Genomic DNA, 21,782 nt, shown 5'->3' on the forward strand with positions numbered 1-21,782 from the left:
AGGCTGTCAGCGGCTTAGAGGGTCTGAGCTCGGATCTCGCACCGGTGCATGAGTGTGCTTGTCAGCCCTGCGGCTGCCGACTTGACCTGACCCGACTTGAAGCTCTTTTCTGCTCACAAGCCCCCGATGTGACCTTGTAGTTCAGGGCTTGGCTCATGTTGCGGTGGAGCTGTGAAAACGGGCAGATTGGCCTGCCAGCCCAGCGGATTTTAATAGGCCGGGGTCACCACATGATCATCACTCGCTTTCTCCCCTGTCTTTAGGTGTTCGACAGCAGTTCCGACGCTATCACGGTTCATGCCATCAGTGTGCTCACCTCCATCATGAGCAATTCACCGTCGGCCAAGGTAAGAAGCCAGGAGGCTGACCCCCTTGGTGGTTCTGCTCGGTTGTAAGGGTGGGGGAGAGGGATGAAACGTGTAGGTGGAAGGGGAGGTTGTGTTACCAAGAGGATAGCACACATTGAACTAGGACTTGGGAGACCTGAGTTCAAATCCTGGCTTTGCCACTGGCCTGCTGGGTGATCTTGACTAAGCCAGTTCCTCTCTCCGTGCCTCAGTTTTCCCATCTGTAAATTGGGCATAATGACACTGACCTCCTTTGTCAAGCACTTTTGAGATTGGTGAATGAGAAGAGCTAAGTATTGTTAACAGTAATAGTCATGAGGGAGAACACACTGGAATCTAAACCTAGTCTACTTCCAAAGGGCATCTGCAGAGGATGTGACCAATGGAGTATACTGCGGGAGATGATGTCCAAAAGAGAGCTCCTACTGCTAGGTGTGGCTGGGTTTCATTTTGTGCTGTAGGATAGGCCGTGCTAGTCCATGTCGTGTAGGTTGAAGGGCAGTGTCTTAGTCTGTGGATATTCACCTTGCCATTACTGGGAATCCGGGCAAAGTCAGATACTCCTCCCGGTGAGGGTGATCCGGGCAATCTAGGCATCTCTAAAATGGGAGCTTCTGGCACAACAAATGTGGAAGGGTCAGGGAGTAACTGAAACCAACCAAACCACTCTCCCGTGAAAGTTGAGTCTGGGAACGAAAACATCTGCTGGTGTCTTGAACTTGCCGTTGGTTCTTGCCGCTTGCCTTGGGTGATCTCAGTACTCGGGGATGGAGAAGAGCTGTACAAACTAAAGGACAGAGCAAATGGGGATAAACTAGCCAGGAATAAACTTAGGCTGGGAATGAGACGATGGTTTGTAACCATCAGAGTAGGGAGGTCCTGGAACAGCCTCCCAATAGGAGAAGTAGGGGCAAACAACCAAACTAGTTTGAAGAGGATGCTGGATAAATTTTTGGATGCCTGTGATGTAGGGGAATGGACTTGATGCCTGAAGAGGTCCCTTCCAGCCCTGTGTCCTGTCTAGTCACCAGTTGACTGGATCTTGTCAGCGGGCTTTTTTGTTTTGACTGTTGTCTCCATTAGATGCTTGTTGTGTTAAATAAAACTGAGCTGTTGGTAGATTTCTGGTCATCTTTTAAAACCTCCTTTGATAATTCCAGCATTCCGTGTTGTCTCGGCTCTGTAGTCATTTTCCTGGCGGGCTTCTGTGTCTGTAGTCTGCTCTTTGGGAGCTCAGTTCTGTCCGTGTTTCTGGGAGTTTGGGCCAACTGGTGCTTCAGCGGCACCGCACCTGGTAAGAAGCGTCTGTAGGATGAGGCCCTAGGATCGGACTTGAGAGCTTGGTGAAGAATCACCACACGATTCAGTGGTCTCCTAGGCCTTGTCTACACTGGCGGCAGCGTGTAGGGTCCATATAGCTACACACCGCAGTGAAAAGCAGGCTGTGTGCATGCTGCAGTGTGTAGCTACATGGGGGCAGTGAAGGCCCTGGTGGGGACAGGCAATGGGGAAAGGCTCCGGCAGCAGGACACTACACTGCTCTAAAAAAAAAAAAAAAAAAAAAAGAAAGAAAGAAAAGGAAAAAAGTGTAGATGGAGGAGGCACCGTTTGAGTGCATCGAGAACCATGTAGGGTACGTACCCTACAGTTCTGGTGGGTCTGTACCCTACTCACCTAAGTCATGCTGTTTAGGCTGCACACTCCCCAACACAGCTATAGGTATGCTTCATGCCTCCATGAGGGTGCCGTGTAGACGTACCCTTCCTGAGTGGTTTTGAACAAACTGTACCAGGTGGCTGTTTTTTAACTCCCGTTCTAGTTCCATTACCACGGAGTTGGACCTGGGTTTGGTATGGCTCGGCTCAGGTTTGGTTGTATTCAGTGTGCCACCGAAAAACGATAACGGTGACCAGTTTGAACGGGTTCCAATCAAATTCCAGTCAGAGTGGAAGTACATTGAAAAAAGCGAGTTGAAATTTAGAAGTGAAAAACTTTTGATTTTTTTTTTGACCATTTATTTTTTTAACTTTGTGAGTTTTCTTGGTGTGGTTTTTTTTTTTTTTTTTTTTTTTTTTTTTTTGCATTGTCAAATCAACAGGATTATTTTGGGAAAACTAAAACAGCATCTGCCGATATTTGCTCTTTCATCTTGGACCTCTGCAGTGAAGGAATAAATCTGAGTTTGGAGCCTGGGCCCTGCCTCAAGTGGGGCGACTGGAGGGAGGAGCTGCCCCAGGTGCTGGGGCTGGTGGAAGGAGGCGTGAGGCGTTATTTTACGTTTTGGGGCCAGAGAGCGGCTTTTACGTAGCAACGTGTCGTGTGCAGGCAGCTCCCCGAGCTTCTCCTCTCCTTCCCTACTCTTGTGAGCTGGTCGTCTACCTCTCTCATTTTCATCTCATTATAGGGGGCAAGGCCTTTCTGGGAGTCAGCCCAGGCCTGCTGGTTATTTTGTTGTTTAATAATGACAATAAGATCAGTTTTTTTGTTTTTTTTTAAATATTGATCGTAAAAAATGCAGACCCTTTATTTTAACTGATAACCCCAATCTTCCTTCAGTTCAGGTTCTAGATAGGACAGACTTCTGGTTTTAGTTTGGTTCCAGTTCAAGTAAAAAGACGGTTTCGAATGGGTTCCGGTTCCACGCCCTGCCCTGTGGTTGGGTGTATGGGGCCATGGCGTGCACTGAACGTGGCTGCGTGTCTTGCTTCCAGGAGGTGTTCAAAGAAAGGATCGGCTACTCCCACTTGTACGAAGTTCTCAGATGCCAGAGCCAACCCACCGCCCGCCTGCTTGAGGAGCTCCTGAACATGGTAAGGGCTGAGCTCTGCCGCGGGGCGGCTCATGGCTTTGCAATGCCCGGCCCCAAGTGTCCCGTTCCCCAAACGGGATTGGCGGGACCGGGGATGCTACAACACTGCTGTTTGGCCAGGCCAGGGCTAGGGGCTTGAATCTGGTACTGTCTCAGTAGAGGCTGATCGTTTTAGAGCCAGAGGTCCTGAGTTCAATCCCCATTGCTGGTGACTCACCCAAGGCTTTTGCTAATGCAGGACTGCTGGGCGGGGGGGGGAGACGCATGGGTTACAGCCCATCTGCTTTCTCACGGGCAGACCAGTGCAGTAATAAAAGGCAGCTATTCTCCTTCCTTACTGAGCACGGTCCTTTGCTGGTCCCTCTTCACTCCCAGGACAGTGGTGGGGATTCCATGGGCCTGACCTTTTATAGTCTGTCCTTTGCAAGCCCCCCCTTGGAGCCAGGTGGGAATTTGGCCCATGCAAGGGCAGTGCCATGTTTGCTGACCTGTGGTTTGTTTTGTACCCGTGCCAATACCACCCTCCGTCCCTGCCTTGTGCGCTAACCCAGCCGGGTGAGTAACTGCAGCTGTGTCCTCGCTCTGAAGATCGAGGGCACGATCGGGAGTGACACTCACAACAAACACACCATTGTGTAGCGCGTCAGGAATCCTCGGTCCGCATCGCCGCGAGGAAAAGCTCTTTCCCGTGAACGCCACGGGCCCGGTTTTAAAACCACAAGTGCAGGGAGCCCTGCCCCCCAGTTCCATTGAATCAGGCAGCTCGCTCGTTTCCAGCACGCCCTGGAACCAAGGCGGCGTAGGACAGAACGCGTGCCTGGGGGCTGTTCTCCGAGCGGGTTTACGTGCCCTGGGACGGACTCTTCCGGAGGGCATGGCTACATTTGAGCTGCAGGTGTGAGTTCCAGCTCAGATGGATGTACCCAGCTAGCTTTCCGCAAGCTAGTGCGCTAAAGACAGAAGTGTAGTCCTGGCGGGATGGGCTAGCTGCCCCTAGCATGTTCCCGCCTGGGATCCTAGGGACGTATCCTGCCACCCACGCTGCCGCAGCGACGCTCGTGTTGTTAGCCCGCTAGCTTAACAAAAGCCACGTGTGCGTGTGTCCACCCGAGCTGGAAACGACCCGGCCAGCTGCAGAGCCGTCATGCTTCCAGCGTCGCACAAGTAGAGGTCAAAGGCAGCTAAGAATAGTTATACCCGTTAATGGACCTGGAGCTGCCCCAAGATGGCACAGCACGTCTGTAAGAGCTGGAATAGAGCCCATCTCCTGTCTCCTAGCCCCGAGCCATGTCCGTGAGATGGTACTGTTCCCTGCGGCATGAGTCAGGCCCTACCAAATTCACGGCCATGAAAAACCCGTCACGGACCGTGAAATCCGGTCTTTTGTGTGCTTTTACCCTATACTGTGCAGATTTCACGGGGGAGTCCAGCGCTTCTCAAATTGGGGGTCCTGACCCGAAAAGGGAGTTGCAGGCAAGTCGCAAGGTTATTTTAAGGGGGTGGCGGTATTGCCACCCTTACTTCTGCGCTTCCTTCAGAGCTGGGTGGCTGGAGAGAGGCTAGGGTGACCAGACAGCAAATGTGAAAATCGGGACAGCGGGTAATAAGAGTCTATATAAGAAAAAGATCCAAAAATCGGGACTGTTCCTATAAAATCGGGACATCTGGTCACCCTAAGAGCGGCAGATGTTGGCCGGGCACCCAGCTCTGAAGGCAGCAGCCCGCCAGCAGCAGCGCAGAAGCAAGCATGACAATACCATATCATGCCATCCTTCTGCGCTGAGGCCTCAGAGTTGAGCGGCTGGAGAGTGGCGGCTGCTGACTGAGCGCCCAGCTCTGCGGGCAGCAGCGTGGAAGTAAGGGTGGCAATACCATACCAGGCAGTCCTTCTGTGCTGCTGCTGGCGGTGGCTCTGCCTTCAGAGCTGGGCACTCAGCCAGCAGCCGCAGCTCTCCATCTGCCCAGCTCTGAAGGCAGCGCCGCCGCCAGCAGCAGCGCAGAAGTAAGAGTAGCAGTACCGCGATTTCCCCCCCACACACACCAATAACCTTGCAAACCCCCCCCCCCCCAACTCCTTTTTGGGTCAAGACCCCTACAATTACAACACCGTGACATTTCAGATTTAAATAGTTGAAATCAAGAAATTTGATTTTTAAAATCCTATGACCGTAAAAAATGGACTGTGAATTTGGTAGGGCCCTAGACATGAGCAAAGGGCCCCAATACAATCAAAGGAATACGAATGAGGCATCCGTTCCACCTGTTCGTTTGTCTCTGGTGCAGTGTGTCAGGCATAGCCCTTGGCTTTCCCTCTAGAGATCGGGGTCAAGATTTCTCTGCCTTCCACGGAAGAGACCCGATTACTCTAGGCCCCAGAGGAGGGGGAGCTCGCAGAATGAGCCACTTCCCTTAATTGTCTTGTCAGCTGAAGACAGTTGGCGATACAAAGGGCAGGAAGAAAGCCTTGCTGGGGGAAGATGCCTTGACAATGATAAGGCAGCAGAGTTCTCGTGTTAGAAACACAAAAGCTTATTTCTCCGTTTGCAAGTTATGGGAGGCCTCGGCCGCAGTTCTGACGTCCATTCAAGCGATACCATCATCCGCAGCGCTTGGCTTCCTCAAAAGCAGCTGCTTCGTCACATCGCTGGGAACAGATTAATTAAAGCACGCCGGGGGCCTGTGGCACTGGGGGATAGGGCATGAAGGGGGACGTTAATAAGGATCTGGGTCTGATGGGAAAGGACAGCCAGGGAGCCGTTGAGAGCGTTCCACTTGCAAACCATGAGTATAGCAGTGAAGAGGTTTGGGTGGGGGCCCTGATCCAGGATTGGGGCCCTGGTGCTACTGCCATGCGACTAATAAAGAAATGGACGTAGCTGCCAAGCAGCGAAGCCATTTCCGTGTCTTCACAAGGACTCCAGAGGTGCTGTTCTGGGGCATTCGCAGCCCCTCGGTCCTGTCGTCTGAGCAATGTCATTTCTAGAGGAGGCGGATTTGTCTCTCACCCTTACGTGCACAGATACATGCTTACAGCCTGGCTCTGGATCAGATCTTCTTACTGACCTGGGGAGAGGCTGCAGATGGACTCTGGGGGCGTCAGCTCCTTTGCCTGGCACCCAGGCTGCATGTCTAGGTGCTGCCTTGTCCAGAAGTCTTAATTGGCTGATAAAATATTTCCACACAGTGGGAGGGAGGGGGAATTCATCCATAATCAAATTCCCTCTACAGTGCAGTGATGCCCCTGGTTGGCTTGGGTGCAGGGTGAACCCAGGACCTCTGGATCTAAACTCACGTGCCTTTTAATGCCTGAGCCAACCTTCCAGGATCAGGGCAGCAGTAGCTAGCTCATAACCCTCTATCGGTGTCCCAGCCTCCAGACGGGGCAAACCTCACTGTGCGTCATGTGCGTCCTGTGGGTGGAGCAGCTCACGTACAGTGGTGTCTGGGATTGCAAGGTGCTATTTCCACAGCTCGTGATGAGCTAGGGCTGGTGGGAGCCTCACACCCCCTCCTCTGCTGGCCCGGTGCCCCTCTCACCTCCCCCGTCACCCCCCCCCCCCCGCCTGCACGTGACCTACATGCCCAGATGCTTCTCAGCTGAGCCTTGGTGCGATGCGCCTGCCAGTCTGTGTGGAGTCGTGCATAGACACTGCCAGAGGCGACGCATGAGGGAGTATGGGGGGGGGGGGGTCAAGTGCCCCCCTAGATTGGCATGCCAGGGGCAGGGAGGGAGAGGAGCTCTGTCCTTCTCTCCCTGGCAGCTGGGTGGGGAGTGGGATGGAGCGGCTTCTGCCTGAGGGAGCCTGGCTGGGAGGCAGAAGCAGCTTCATCCCGCGAACGTGCACGGGGGAGACGCAGGGAGAGGAGGACCGAGAGCCCCCACACCGCAGATAACATGGGGCAGGGAGAGCGCTGCGGCCCCGGGCTGGGGGGCGGGTCACTGGGCAGGAGAGACACGTGGGGGGGCGGTCACGTGTCCTCCCCTTTAGCTTGTGCGCTCCCAGTATACGGAGACGCTAGTCGTCTACGGACGCTGCCGTGCGTGGTGGGATGGCGTTCTCCATGGTTTGGAATGCCCCATGATGCATTGCGGCAGCACAAGTACCACTGACCCCGGTGGCCCGTCCGTGGGCTGAGCGCTGACTCCGCCGGAGGGCAGCGGGGAGGTGGGCCTTGGGCCGAGGGACGTGACCCTGTGGCTTCTGTCTCGCCAGGCAGTAGAAGGCGACCACAGCGCCTTCCCCGTCCGACTCATCCGCAACGAGCAGCCGCTGCTGATGCTCATCGCGTGGCTCCCCGAGCTGAAGTCACGGGACCTGCAGGTGTTCCTGTCCGACTGGCTGAAGAGGGTGTGCGACGCCTCCCTGCCGAGCCGCGTGACCTGCGTCAAGGCGGGGATGGTCAGCTGCCTCCTGGATGCCCTGGGGGCTGAGCAGGAGCTGGACCGGAAGTGCTCCGAAAACCTCATCTACCTTCTGCAGGTGCTGGGCGGCCTTTCCATCCGGCCGGGCGAGCTCCGCCAGCTCATCAGGCTGCTCTGGGCCGAGCCCGGCAAGGGGCCCCACCCTTACACCACGCTGGTCATCCGGGCGCTCTCTGGCATGGCGAGGAAGGACCGGTCCGAGAGGGCGCTGCAGTACTTCGACCTGACGCCAAGTATGGCGGGAATTATGGTGCCGGCCATCCAGAAATGGCCTGGGAGTGGCTTTGCCTTCCACGCCTGGGTCTGTCTGAACAAGGAGCCCGAAGACTTGCTGGATCTGCCCACGAGGCTGAAGCGGAAACAGCTATACAGGTAGGGCTTGTGGAGGGGAGTGGGGTGTGTCCACCTGCCTCCTTTCCTTCCCTTTCGTGGGAACAGGAAACCCATTGTAGATCCCTGGAGTTTGGAAGGCAGCCAGCCAATAAACACAGTTTTAAGAACTGAAGGCTGTTGCCTCACAGCTTTATTTGACTAGCTCAGATTATTTAGGCGACTGAGTTGTTACTATGCTACGCTTTGTGGAAGTGCTGGGTTCCTTTATTGTAGGATCGTGCCTCCGCAACGGCAATTTGTGTTGACAAGCGGCTATTGTAGCAGTTCAGGACAACTGCACCTGTATTTCCTCTCATGGTCTATCAAGAGTACCCTTTCTAGGCTCCTCAGCCATCACCACGGTTGGTAGAGACCCATGTCTTCCTCCCTCCTGAGCAGAGTTTTTCCAGGCTGCACAGTTCCCTGCCTACACTGTAATTTCCCTGAACAGTGTGTTGCCAGCAGCTATATGTTCCCAGCAAGCACATTTATTCCTGAGGTGAAAGCATTACAAGGAAAACAATCAACCCCCCCCCCCCCCCACACACACACACACACACACAAGCTAAGCTTACTAGAGGTCACCCATCAGCCTCATGGGGCCTTATGCACTCAGGTCCTTCCAACACTTCCCAGGAAGGTTCCGCCCCCCCCCCCCCCCCCGCCTTCCTCTCTTGGACAAAGTCCTGCCTGTTTGTTGGATCAGAAAGCCGGCCCAGAGTCACTTTACCAGGCTATTTATCCAAAAGTCCTTCCTTTGTCCGCTGGTCTCTGGAGAATCTAGTTTGACCCAGTATATGCAAGCTTCCCCAGAAGTTGGTACTTCTTTGGAGGGATTGGGGGGAGGGTACAACATGGCTGATTTGCCTTCATTACCCCCCTGCCCATTGCCTGGAGGATCTGTGGCAGCCCTCCCCCACAGAGTAGAACACCACCATCAAACAGAACCATTCGTTTAAAACAATGGACGCTGAAGATACCTCATGGGGTTGCAATCTTTGTCCCACCTCCCCCCATAAAGAAGTTGCATCCAGTGCCAGCCCACAGTAATACATATGCTTCATACTGTGAGTTTTTTCAAGGGTATTTCAGGAGATTACCTGTCACAGCAGTAAGAGTTCCTGTTACCTGTTGTGCATTCGTCACTCACGTTAGCAATGACATTAAATACCTGCAGTGCCCACACAGCTCTCGGAGAAAGAGCTGGAGTCTATCCTGACACAAACGTTAGCAGAATGTTGCATGAGGGGAAGGATGGCACAGTGGTTAAGGTGCTAGTCTGGAACTTGAGAGACCTGGGTTTGAGTCCTTGCTCTGCCACAGACTTCCTGTATGACCTTGGGCATGTCACTTAGCCTCTCTGAGCCTTGGTTCCCCAGCTCTCCTGCCTCTCAGGTGGTTGTGAAGCTAAATATGGTTCTGTGAGGTGCTCACAAACTAGTGTGATGGAGGCTAGATAAATACTTAGAGCAGAATTGATACCTAAGCTCCAGCCAGGCTAAACTCAGGTCTGTCACACCTATGCAGCTCAAGCATTGACAGTAGGTGCATGGTGCAGCTTTGGGCAGATCTGAAGACCACAGGGTCGCGTCTCTAACTTGGAGTGCTGATCCTTTATTACTGGGGGTGGTGCACGGGATGAGAAGAACCCAGCTTGACTCTCAGAGCCCAGGGTGAAGTAAAACCCCACTCGGGCATAGAAACTTCCCCTTGAGTACTCATCAGCATGGGCGGCGGGTATAATAGGCAGGGGAGGCTCGGCCACGGGACCCCTGGTTGCAGGTTTTGGTGGCAAAGATTTTGCTTTATTATGGCCGTGCAGGTTCCAGGGCGGCTGAGGCACATACCACCTCCTCAGCCACCCCGGAACCTGCATGGGGCATATCAAAAGCGTCTTCTAACAGACGCTTTCCTCGGGGTGGGTTGGGTCCGGGGAGGGGAGGCATGGGGCAGCTTCAGCCAGCCCGGGGCTCCTCCAGGTGTGTGTGGGGGGGTCTCCTGCAGCTGGGGGGAGGTGGGGGTCTTGTGTCTCTGGCCGCGGGGGAGGGGGGCAGCGGCAGGGGGTCTTGGGGCTCCGGCCATAGGGAGGGCGTGGGCGGAAGGGGCGGAGCCGGGGGCTAGCCTCCCCAGAGCAGGGCCACCCGCCGCCCGTTCTCGTCAGCTTTTCGCAAAGCACCCAGCGGGTCTCGGTCGCTCCCCCTGCATCCCTCCCACCCCAAGCTGTCTGCAACCATCCTCTCTGCTGGTTTGACTGTCCTTCTCCAGACTTTTACTACACACGCCTCCCGCAACCGGTCCCTTCCACCGGCCTCCAGGACCTCAGGCCAGCTCCTAACCCCCACGTCACCGTTCTCCCTCCTCCTTGTGACTTTCCCCTGCAGCTTTTTCACAGCCAGCGGCACCGGCTTCGAGGCGTTCTTCACGGCCGACGGGATGCTGGTGGTGGCGGTGTGCACCAAGAAGGAGTATATGACGGTGGCGCTCCCGGACTTCACCTTCAACGATTCTGCATGGGTGAGTAGGGTCCCTTAACACTGGGATGGGACATCCCCTTTTATTCCAGTGCCTTCTGTTCCAGCCAACCCATGCCCTTCCTTTGGCCTTACCTGATGGGTTAGTCCATCAAGTCTTCATCCTGCTTGTGGCAATCTCGAATTCGCTTGGCCACAGGGCGGGGTGGGGTCAGCATACACCCTGAAATGTGACTTGGGTCTATCTGACTGGGATTGTCCGGCCTACTTTAAAACTAGCCCCAGCAATGGCTGGACCGGAGGCGCCAGAGAATTCTGCCCTTGGCCCATGTGCCGTAGCGTTTTTTGAATCCGTTCCGAATCTACAGGCTGTTCATGTCACGCAGTGACCCTCTGCTCTGCAGTTACAGCAATGGATTTCCTCTGAGCCCTGTCATCATGGGGGAGATCCCGCTCCCCTCCCCCAAAAGATTGAGGCCAACCTATTTAAACGTGGGTGCGGCACCTGATATGAAGACAACGTGATCGTCAGGATGCAAATTGCTAGGGTCACGCTTAGCAATCCCAGCGGAGATCAGGGCCCAGTTGTGCTAAGCTCTGCGTATGCATGGACTGAGAGACAAAGAGCTGACAGTCCAAACAGCCACAGAGTGGCAGAGGAAGCAGAGGGCAAGTGACTGGCCCAAGGCCACTCAGAAGATCATTGGCAGAGCCAGGAATAGAACCCAGGTGTTCTGGAGCCTGTACCCCCTCCACCGGACCATATCTCAGGCTGGTGTCTGTAGGTGGAGAGAGACAGCAGCCCAGGAACTTGCAATTCATGAAGCAGTAGTCCAGGGTCTCTTCAGTGCCTCACTCAAGGCAGTAAATCAGACTTGGTTTCCCCTCTGTACAAGGAGATAATAAGGCTCGGAGGCGAAGTAATTTGCTGAAGGTCACACAGGGGAAGGTTCGTAACTGGGTTCACCAAAGAACTGGAGAAATTCACGGAGAAGAGGGTCCATCAATGACCATTAGCCAAGCTGGTCAGGGACGCAGAACCATGCTCGGGGTGACCCTAAACCTCTGACTGCCAGAAACTGGGAGGGGAAGACAGGGATGGAGCTCTCCAAAATTGCCCTGTTCTGTACGCTCCCCCTGACGCCCTGGGATGGGATACTGGACTTGAGGGACTATTAGTTGGGCCTGCTATGGCCATTCTTATGATCTGACTCCCAATGCCTTCACTGAAAGCTCTGAGACCTGCAGACACAGTCTAGTGTAACGCCGACAGACCCCGGTCGTCGGTGGGTGGGATCGAACCTGGGACCTCTGGAGCTTAGTGCATGAGCCTGTACCACGTGAGCTAAAAGCCAACTGGCGGTTAGCTAAGGCTGAAGAGCAAACTCATTAATCTCTCTCTCTGTGGTCTGGGTGCCACTAGATGGGACAGAACCTCACACCCAGGAGGTGTGTGGGTTACACTAGCAAACGTCTGTCTGAAATAAACACTGCTGCAGTGTCAGGTCTGCCTGGAGAACGAGCCGCTGGCTGTTCAGTTCTGCAGCTCCATGCACCTGGGCTGCGAGCGTCTCTCTGACAGGCTCTCGCAAGCTGCTCGGGGTTGAGCCGTACCAGCGCTTGCATGGGAGACCTTTGGTGAGCCCCTAGCTGCTTGAGCAATGCGTTGGGGATTCGGTAGGTGGCGCTCTTCCCCGTGAGTCGCTACTGAGTCCGTGGCCCAGCATAGAGCTGGCACCGTGCTGCTGGACCGACAGCAGCCATCACGGTCCACTTTCCCGAGTGCAGAGGGGCTTAACCGTGCTCACCGGCCCGGGTTCTGGCTGGCGTTCCGCCGCAGTTTCAGTGAGGTGCAGTGTGTGGTTCACCCCCTGCCCTGCGGTGCTGGGGACAGCACTGCTGTCTGTCTTACGCAGCTGGTGCCTTCCCCCCTGTACGTCCACCGCAGCCTTGAGAAGCTAAACCTCCGTTGATCTGTTATCTGGGCTCATCTGGGGTCCTGAGCTGCCCCCCGATTCCAGGAGGAGATGGCTTGGAGTGGGGGCAGCTGGCCGGGGGAGAGTCTGGGAGGAGGGCGTCCGGAAGCCTGAGTGCCTGGCGTCTGGAAGGGGGGATGAGCGTAGCCGGGGCGGTTGGCTCATGCTGTGTATAGTCAGTAAAGGGCCAGGGTTGAAGCTGGCGCTGACTCCCCCCCCCCCCCCCCCCCCCCCCGCTCTCTCCTCCAGCACTGCATCGACATCGTCCACGTCATCGGCCGCCGGCCCTTCGGCCAGAACCTGGTCAACATCTACACAGACGGGCAGCTGCAGCAGGTGGCTCAGCTGCGCTTTCCTTCCCTTAACGAGGTAACGCGGGGGGACCGTCTGGGAGCTGCTGCCTTGTTCCCCTCCCTCCCCTCCCTGCTCTCCTGGGCCAGGCCCCTCGCCTCCTCGGTGACCCAGACAGATGGCGCTCTGTCCTGCCGCCCCCCGGCTTTCCACTGCTGACTTCTTTAGTTCCCTGCTTCTCTGGCCCTTCCCCCGTACAGCGACGCGTGAGAAGAAGGTGCAGGTCGCGGGGGAGAGGAGCGGTGCTCTCACACTTTTGAGGGTGCCCGGGCTGAGGAAGATTACTTGAGCCCGATTCGGCAAAGCATCCTTGCTTAGGACAGTGCTCCGAAGCCTGGGCTGAACTTGGCGTAAGCGCTGGGCTGTACTGAGACCGGGCTGAGCGGTTTTATCCCCGTCAGGATCGAGGGGGGAGGGGGAGAGAGAAAGATCAAAGGGTGGTTGGGGGAGGCGTGTCAGAGAAAGGTCAGATCTGAAGGGCCTGACTTAAGAATCTGCAGGTGGGCAGTGGGGGACACCTTGGATGAAGTGATGCCAGGCTGTGGAGAGCGACCAGGCCCGGGAGTGTTAGGAGGATGTGCATCAAGAGAACACTCCCCTCTGATGCTCTGTGACAAAGGAAACCCTCAGGGTCTGATCCCAACTCTGCGCAGGAGGTTGCTCCCTCCTGGGCACCCTCACATCTCTTCCCGCGGCTGGGGGAGAGGTGGGGAAGCGGCGGAGCTGTGCCCATCTGCCCTGAGCGGCCGGTCGCGCTGTCTCCTGAGCCGTCTGCCCAAAAGGATCCACTTTGGCTCCCTGTGAGCATAGGGGTCCTTCTGCATGGAGCAGCTGGCAGGGTCGGGGTCTAAAACAAGGGGCATCTCCCAGCCAAAGTGTGTGAAACGCAGAAATGCTGCCATGGCCCAGGGTTCTCCCCGGCTCGTCGTCTAGGTGACTGAGAACTAGAAGAGGTAAAAACACAACAGCTGCACCTCCTTTGGCCTAGGAAGATGGATTGGGTGGGTCCTACAGTAATAGGTCTCGTTCATCTCTGCTGCCTCGGATTCAGGTATCTGAGCCATAACGTTAGGAGGAGCCTTTCGGTCCTAGACCAGCTCCCAGAGACCCCATCCCCGTTCAGTGCTGGGAGGCTGCTCCGGCTCGACAGCGGCCCCTCGTTGCTGAGGGGAGACGCAGGAGTCTCCTTTCCCATCGTGCGCTGCCTGATCCGGTCGTTCCAGGGGCCAGTGGTGGAGGGCCGGTCCTAGTCCCGCATCTTTGGGTGGAAGAAGAGGGCTCGATAAAGGGGGCTACAGAAAGGAGAGGACGGCAGCCACCTGCCAGTCCTGTCTTTGGGAACATGACGCTTCCTGCTTGTGTTGCGGCAGCACCGGGAGACCCTAACCAAGGACAGGGCCCCGGTGCGCTAGGCGCTGTACAAACGCACATAGGAGACAGTCCCTGCCCTGACGAGCTTTATCTAAATACAAGTCAAAGGGTCTGGGGAGGTGGCGCACTGCAAGAGCCGCGTTACCCTCCTCTCCAGGGCTCCGTGCAATTGTTCCCCCCTCTCTCTTTTCAGTCTTTCACCTCGTGTTGCATCGGCTCCGCTGGCCACCGGACAACGACCACCTCCACGGTCTACCCCTCGCCTTCCCACTCGCCGGAGCTGGCCTTCCCCTCCCACCCCTCCCTCAGTCGCTCTCAATCCTTCCCTGCCTCGCTGGCCATGCACTCCTGGACTCCCGGGGCCGCTCAGCCCCCCAGAGAAGGCCAGGTGTCTACGACAGTGGCAGGGAGTCAGGACACAGAGTGGGGGACCCCTACGTCCCTCGAAGGACACCTGGGGTCGGTGTCCATCTTCTGCGAAGCCCTCCAGCAGACACAGGTCAAAGCACTTTTCTCCTCAGGTAGGTTCTGGATCTCAAAGGGAGAATCTCCCCCTTCGGTTCCTCTCCTCGCTCAGGGAGCCGGCCTGAGGCGTGATATCCCTCATTCAGCTCGGGGGACGGCCCGGGAGGCTGTTCTCCTGCTGCAGGGGGGTTTCTGTGCAGGGGGGAAGCAGGAGGATGAGGGGCAGTAGGAATCTCTTGGAGGCCTCGGCCACGCAGGGCTCAGAGCAGTGCTAGGTGTCTGACTCAAGTCGCTGCTGGCCGGGTTGCAACCCTGAGTACCGGCGGGGTCCGGAACACGCTGAGGAATTTGTAGGACCTGCCCTGCCCCATCCCTGGCAGCATGGCTGGGGATCGCACCCACCCCAGTGGTGCACAGACCGTCCAAGCTGCGCGGTGATTCCAGAGCACCGATAACGCAGTCTGTGACTCAGGGCCGAACAGGGGGTTTAACCACATGGGTCCTGCTGCAGGATAGATTTCCATAGCCTGGCTGGGGCCCCACGCCAGCCACGCTCCCTATCCCCAGAGTGTGCGCTAGCAGGGTGTGACGCCCCATGGTGCCGAGTGCATCGCTCCCCTGGCTTGGGAGGAGGCCGCCCTGGCAGGGAGGGAGAAGGGGGCAGGTCGCTCTCGCACAGGGTCCGGGACCAGTGGGGATCAGACCAGGGATAGCTGTGCAGGCCTCTGCACTCGTTGGCCAGTAGGGTCAGCCCCAGGTAGGAACACGTGCTCGGCTCTCTGGGCCAGCCCGGCAACAGGGTGCTTGTCGCTCGCTCACCCCGCTCGCCCTTCCCTCCCGCCCGCAGGACCAAACGTTACGTCGCCGCTCAAGCCGGAAGGCGACTTCCTGGAGCTCAGCAGCAAGCTGCTCCTCTACTACACACCGCAGGTAAAGAGGGACCTTCCCGGGCACCTCTCTGCGGTTCTGTTCCTGCCGGCACCATCTTGAGAGATTGGCACGGCCGGTGCTGCTGGGGGTTCGCTGGGCCGTGCTCGGACAAGCTGCCTTGGGCTTGGAGAGAGCACTGCATTGAGTGCTGGCCAGCTCTGCAAAGGGACTGGGAGTTTGTGGGTGGAGCTGGAAAGGTACGTGGGTACTGGGGTTCCAGAGGTGAGGGGCGCGCTGCAGCGGGGTGACCAGCTCTGTATGGAATTACCAGTCTCCTGGGCTGGGCTGGCCCATGGTGGCAATTGCTTTAAACAGCTCTGGGACCTTCCTCGTTAGGTGATGGTAAATCCTTCAGTCTGGCTGGGTGCCGCTCTGCAGTCGTGGCAGAAAAGGAATGAGACACAGCAGCCAAAACGGATCCTCACCACACGCACCTGCTCTGCCCGTAGCTCAGAAGAACCCCGCATGCGGGGGACCTCTGGGTGTGGGGAGACATCACAGTCAAGCTGTGGAACTCTTTGCCAGAGGATGTTGTGAAGGCCAAGACTATAACAGGGTTCAAAAAGGAACTAGCTAAGTTCCTGGAGGATGGGTCCATCAATGGCTATTAGCCAGGATGGGCAGGGGTGGTGTCCCTAGCCTCTGTTTGCCAGAAGCTGGGAATGGGTGACAGGGGATGGATCACTTGATGATTCCCTGTTCTGTTCATTCCCTCTGGGGCACCTGGCATTGGCCACTGGCGGAAGACAGGATACTGGGCTAGATGGACCTTTGGTCTGACCCAGTATGGCCGTTCTTATGTTTCCTGTAGTAAACACGCAACCCTTCAGGGGCTAGATCCTTCCTCCCCCGGTGTGTGTGGAGGGTAGGGTTAAATCACATACCATGGGCCGCCAAAGTACCCGCCTTCCCGGGCTGCGAGTTCGGCACAAGGGACTCGGTGACTGTCTGAGGTTGCTGTTTGTAACAAGGGCTGCCTTGAAGAGCTTCCAATCTAAACAGACCAGACGAAGTCGGTATCCCCGTTTTACACAGGCTTGGAGAGATCAAGTGACTTGCCCAAGGTCACACAGGAGGTTTGTGGCAGAGCTGAGAACGCTGGATCTCTGGAGTCCCAGCCCAAACCGCAAGGCCACCTTTCCTCTCCTTCTCTCTCCTTGTCTTGGGCAATGGCTTATGCCAGGATAGGGAGCATGTGTGTGTTGAACCTGTTGGCATGGCCGTAGTGTGTGCTAAAGACGTGTCATTTGCTTGCACTGTTGTAGGCTTGTAAAAATAACATCTGCCTGGACCTGTCTCCAAACCATTTTTTTGACGGGAGGCTGACCGGACACAAAGTGGTGAACTGGGATATCAAGGTACGGTGCTGCCTCTTGGTCTCCCCCAGCTCTTGGAGTTGGTGGGCGCTGGGCCAACGAGATTGGGACTCAGTGGGAAACATGGTCTTGGGTAGCCGAGAAGTCCAGGAACTGGTGCTTCCTACAGCGCTAAATTGGGATCAATGCATCGTCATGTTGTCAGACAATCACATGGGTTAGATCATCCAGTTCAACTCCTTCCCTACAGGACATAGGTGCCGACTCCCTGGGTGCTCCAGCCCCAGAGCACCCATGGGGGGAAAAAATAGTGCGTGCTCAGCACCCACTGGCAGCACTGCCAATCAGCTCCTACCCTCAGCGCCTGCCGCGATCAGCTGTTTGGCGGCGTGCAGGAGGCGCTGGGGGAGGAGAGGAAGGAGTGGAGATGGGAAGAGGCGGAGCAGGGGCAGGAAAAGGCAGAGTGGGTGTGGGGGCTTGGGGTAAGGGGTGGAGGGGGTGGGGCTTGGGGCAGAGTGGGGGTCGAACGTCCCCCCGGGAACAGAGGAAGTCAGCTCCTATGCTACAGAACGCGTAAGAGTGGGGGGGGTCTGTCTGCTACGAAAGATCTCCTGCGCTGAGGCTTAAAAGACTGTTCTCCAGTCTAATATTTCACTGCCATGGGGATTTTCCTGACATTTAACCTATATCTTACTTTTCTTAATGCCATCCTATTCACCCGTAGCTTCTCTCCCTGTGTGCCCCTTAGATAATTCCTCTCGGACACTCCCACCCATGGGGTTCCCCTTGCCCCATTACCCCCTTACACTGAGCGTGGCTGAGCAACAGTTGTTCGTACCCCATAGCCCCTTCAGCGCCCAGATCATTTTCCTTGCTCTTCTCTAAACCCACTCCCAAGATATTGACAAACTGGAGGAACACTTGAACCTTGCATCCCAGGCTCCCGGCTCAGGTTTGCAAACCACTGGCAGTCCTGTGCTGTCAAGAGTGCCCCCGATAACGTCACGGCACACGGCGTATGGTCCACGGTCTCGCTGTGCGACTCATGCACACGCAACGCAAACACTGCGGCTAATCTAACGCTGCTCTAGGGCAACAATCGGCCCAACAGCTTTTGAGACCGGTCGCCCAGAGGATGCAGAGCCCGGTTTATTTGCTTTTATGACCCTGGTGCTAACTTAAGCTTTCAGTGCTCCAGACGGTTTAGATTCAGTGGGCCTGCTTCTCTTCTGCTAAGGAGTAGCCCCACTGAGGTCTATGGTTAAACTGGTGTGGGTGACGAGGAGTCAGGCACAGCTGCTGAGACAGACACACACAGATGGGTTTTTTGCACTGCTAAACCCTTGTTCCCTGGCAGGCTGTTGGGCTGCACGGCCTGCGGCTGGCTCTCTTGCTGACTCCTAGGGGCGGGCAGTCCCTGGGCCCGAGCAGGCTTGTTCTGTAGGGTCTCTCGGGCTGGTACCTCGCTGGAGTCTTGCATGCACGGTTACTTACCTGAGCATTGCCCTGCGCGGGCGCGGCGTGAGCTGGCAAAGACGGAAGCTCCGTGCATCAGCCAGGGCCCTGTCTCTCTCTCTCTCCTCCTGTAGGACGTGGTGAACTGTGTTGGCGGGATGGGGGTGCTCCTCCCGTTGCTGGACCAAGTGGCGGCCGAGAGAAAAGAATCGGAGGACAGCCAGGAAACCCACGACCTGGTTGGGCCAGAACTGACCTCCTCGCGGAATCGCCAAGGAATGCTCATCCCCCTGGGCAAGTCCTCCGGTGAGCGCAGCCTCTGCGTGGCTATTGGGAGGGGAGGCAGCGGGAGACCAGCTCCTCCGTGTGCTGCTGGAGCCCTGAAATTCTCCTGGGCCACGTACCTACCTGTCCCTTGGGCAGCCATCCCCACTCCCCCCCCTTGGCAATAAGAGCTGGTCCCTGGCTGACCCTTCTCGTCCCCTCCTGCAGAGGGCAGACTGGAGAAGAACGGCGTGGCTGCGTTTCTGCTGCTGGTCAAGAACTTTATCCGGCATCACCCCGTGAACCAGGAGAGCCTCGTGCAGTGCCACGGGCCGGCGATCATTGGAGCTGTGCTGCAGAAGGTAAGAGACTTCCAGGGCCAGCCGGCCAAGCCGTTGGTCACCTAGGGCAGCTAAACAAGGCGGTGCTGAGCCCAGGGCCTGGCACGTGGTGCATTAAAGCCGGCCGCTGCATGTGCCTGCAAGGGGAACGTCCAATCCGGGATTTCACGTAATGCCACGCAGTGCTGGCTGCAGCCCCGCTGGAACAAGCTATGATAGGTGACCTCTGCTCCCAGTCGTTTCAATAGGGTGTTGACTCTGGAGCATACTGATGGCTTGATCTCAGAGGTGTTGGAGACATAAAGAGTATTTTATACATGTTGTGGGGACACCCAAACACCTATCCCTTTTACCCCTCGTGGTTAAGAGTTTATTCTCTCCTTCTCTCTCATCACCCAAAATGGCAAGTTTTCTGCTACCTTAGCGCCCCCCTCTGGCTTAGGAAAGCATCTGCCTGCCTTTTGTTGTGAGAGCTCTAAGGCAGGTTCATTTTCTGTGGGTCACATGACTCGTAAGTCCCAGAATGCCCTGTGGCTGCGGGATCGAAATGGCGCCGCCCACCCAGCTCTCGTTGCTTTGCGCTCGTCAGGTCTCCAGCCTTGTGATGGACATGAACGTGCTGATGGCGTCGCAGATCCTGATGGAGCAGGTGGCTGCCGAGAGCCACAGCTTCCTGCTGCACCTCCTGTACCAGTACCTGCTCTTCGACTTCCGCATCTGGAGCAAGAGTGACTTCGCCGTCCGGCTAGGTAAGCGCCTCCTGGGGCGTCGAGCGCTGCTGGGGGCCTGCTTCCCGGGTGGGGTGCGCCTTGGCAGCGCACGGCTTCCCGCTGTGTGGGTCAGGGGATCAGCTGCCTCCTGGCCAGGGTGGTTTGGCCGAGAGCTTGCTCCATGTCCTGGCTGTCTCTGCTTGCCAAATACAGGTACTTACTTAATCTTCTGGATGGGTCTGCTCTCTCCCTCTCTTCCCCAACGCCTGCAGGTCACATTCAGTATTTATCGAACACCATCAAGGACCACAAGCAGAGGATCCGCAAGAAATACGGGGTCCAATACATCCTGGACTCCATTCGGACGTATTACGGGTGAGTTGTTAAAGGCTGTCTCGCAGCTTCCAACTTGCCCTTGTTTGTCCTGGGGAGTTGGCAGAGCTGCTTTAACCCTTCAGTGCCTGGAGAAGAGGGGATGTCCTGGGACAGCACATGGGAAAGCTGAACCGGCTCCTTGGCTCCAGGCAGTCTGAGAAGATGTTCTCTCCAGCCTGCTCTGCCCAGGACCCATCCGTTTCTTTTCCCTCAGCGGAGGCATGCGGTGGGGGGGAAACGCAGGCAGCAGGTAACCTTCCCCCACCCCAGTCGGTGAGGCTAGCCTGTGGCCCCGCCTCTTCCGCCTGAGGCCCCCACCCACCCGCCAGAACCCTGAGCCACTGCCGCCCCCTCACCCCCCACTTCCGCAGCCTGAGGAGCTCCGGCCGCCCTACCACCCCTGACCTCCAACTAGAGCACAGCCCCTGCTGGCTTCACGGGAGATAGGGAGCATGGGTGGGGCGGGGCCTCAGGGAGGAGCGGAGCATGGGCGGGGCCTCGGTGCGGAGCATGGGCAGGGCCACATCTGGGTTAGGGGATGCTTAACCTCCCCTGGCCTTCGCTATCCACTGCCCATGGCAGGCTGTTCGGTGGGCGCGTCTCAAGGCTGTAGTAGAACTGACTCCCCGGTGAAGATGCTTTGCCCCGTTCCTGCCAGTTCCGCTGCTGCTTTCGGAGCCCCCCTGGGCGCCGCGTGCGGCGGTGCGATTCTTGCGCCATCCCCTCCCCCGGTTTGCCCTATGGCTCTGGATTCCTGCAGCCTGAGAGTTCCCGTCCCACACGCCCCGCTAGGCAGCTCCGTGATCGGGAACCATGCCTGCCTCTGTTGGGGGCGGGGGGCTGGAGCCCTGTCGGGGGTGGCACTATAAAGCGAAGCCAGGGGAGGCTGAGGAATGCGGTTCTCCCCCATTTCCGCCTCCGGGCAATGTCGTCGATGCCCTTAATGTAAAGTCCCTCCCCTTCCCCCTCTCTTGCAGCGCTCATAAGGAGAAGCCGATTCCCACGGACGACGTGAAGACGGTGCAGATGTCCCTGTTCAGCCTGGTGAAGGACTTCCTCTGCAGGAGCTTCTCTGCCGACGAGATGCAAAGCGCCCTGAACTACCTGGCTGCGGTGCACGATGAACACCAGGTGCGGCGGGAGAGGCACCACTAGGGGGCAGCGTCTTGTGGTTAAGGTGCAGGATTGGAACTCGGGGGTCCTACGTTCATTGCCACAGCCGCCCTGAGTGACCCTTCATTTCTCTGGGCTTCAGTTTCCCATCTTTAAAAGGGGGAACGATCCTTCCTTCGTCCTGCCTGTTCAGACTGCAAGCTCTCCTGGGCCGCGACTCTTACCGTGGGTTTGTGCAGCACCTAGCGCTGCGGGGCCCTGCTCTTGGCCGGAGCCCGTTGGCGCTACTGCAGTACAAATACTGCCTCCTAACAGAGAGTTCAGAGGCGGCTGGGTTGTCCCGGAGGTGTGACGAACGGCGGCCGTGCTCTTGCCTTGAGAAGTGACCGCTCGGGGCCAAGCTGGAACCGCGGCTGGAGTCAGCGCAGGGACTGCATGATGCTCGGGAGGACGCTCTGTATTTTTACTTGGGGGGGGGGCCCCAGATCCAGCCCTGCACCGTGGGGTCTGGAAGCCGGGCTGTGCCCTTAGCGAGGTCCCGAAGGAAAATCCCCGACCCAGCTCGCTCGGCTGCAGCTGGGCCAGCCCTGGGTAAAACCGTGTGTGGCGAGCGATAATCTGTAGGAGGTGGGGACGCGCAGGGAGCTGATTGGCTAAGGGCTCGTTTAACCGGCCAGCTGGGGCGGGAATGTA

General features: G+C 57.0%; 1 protein-coding gene across 1 annotated transcript in view; it reads left to right on the top strand.

Moving 5' to 3' along the window:
• Positions 1–21,782, top strand: part of NBEAL2 (neurobeachin like 2) — a 121,026-nt gene that overhangs the window by 67,108 nt on the left and 32,136 nt on the right. The window contains exons 11-23 of the mRNA XM_065397779.1: positions 264–347; positions 3,059–3,157; positions 7,371–7,951; positions 10,333–10,465; positions 12,648–12,767; positions 14,314–14,641; positions 15,433–15,515; positions 16,781–16,873; positions 18,421–18,592; positions 18,779–18,912; positions 19,481–19,640; positions 19,874–19,976; positions 20,954–21,107. Of these exons, the coding sequence (XP_065253851.1) occupies positions 264–347; positions 3,059–3,157; positions 7,371–7,951; positions 10,333–10,465; positions 12,648–12,767; positions 14,314–14,641; positions 15,433–15,515; positions 16,781–16,873; positions 18,421–18,592; positions 18,779–18,912; positions 19,481–19,640; positions 19,874–19,976; positions 20,954–21,107 (2,244 nt within the window). The remainder of the gene's footprint in view (positions 1–263; positions 348–3,058; positions 3,158–7,370; positions 7,952–10,332; positions 10,466–12,647; positions 12,768–14,313; positions 14,642–15,432; positions 15,516–16,780; positions 16,874–18,420; positions 18,593–18,778; positions 18,913–19,480; positions 19,641–19,873; positions 19,977–20,953; positions 21,108–21,782) is intronic.

This window comes from Emys orbicularis, chromosome 2 (genome assembly GCF_028017835.1).
Source record: "Emys orbicularis isolate rEmyOrb1 chromosome 2, rEmyOrb1.hap1, whole genome shotgun sequence".
In the NCBI taxonomy this organism is placed as follows: Eukaryota; Metazoa; Chordata; order Testudines; family Emydidae; genus Emys; species Emys orbicularis.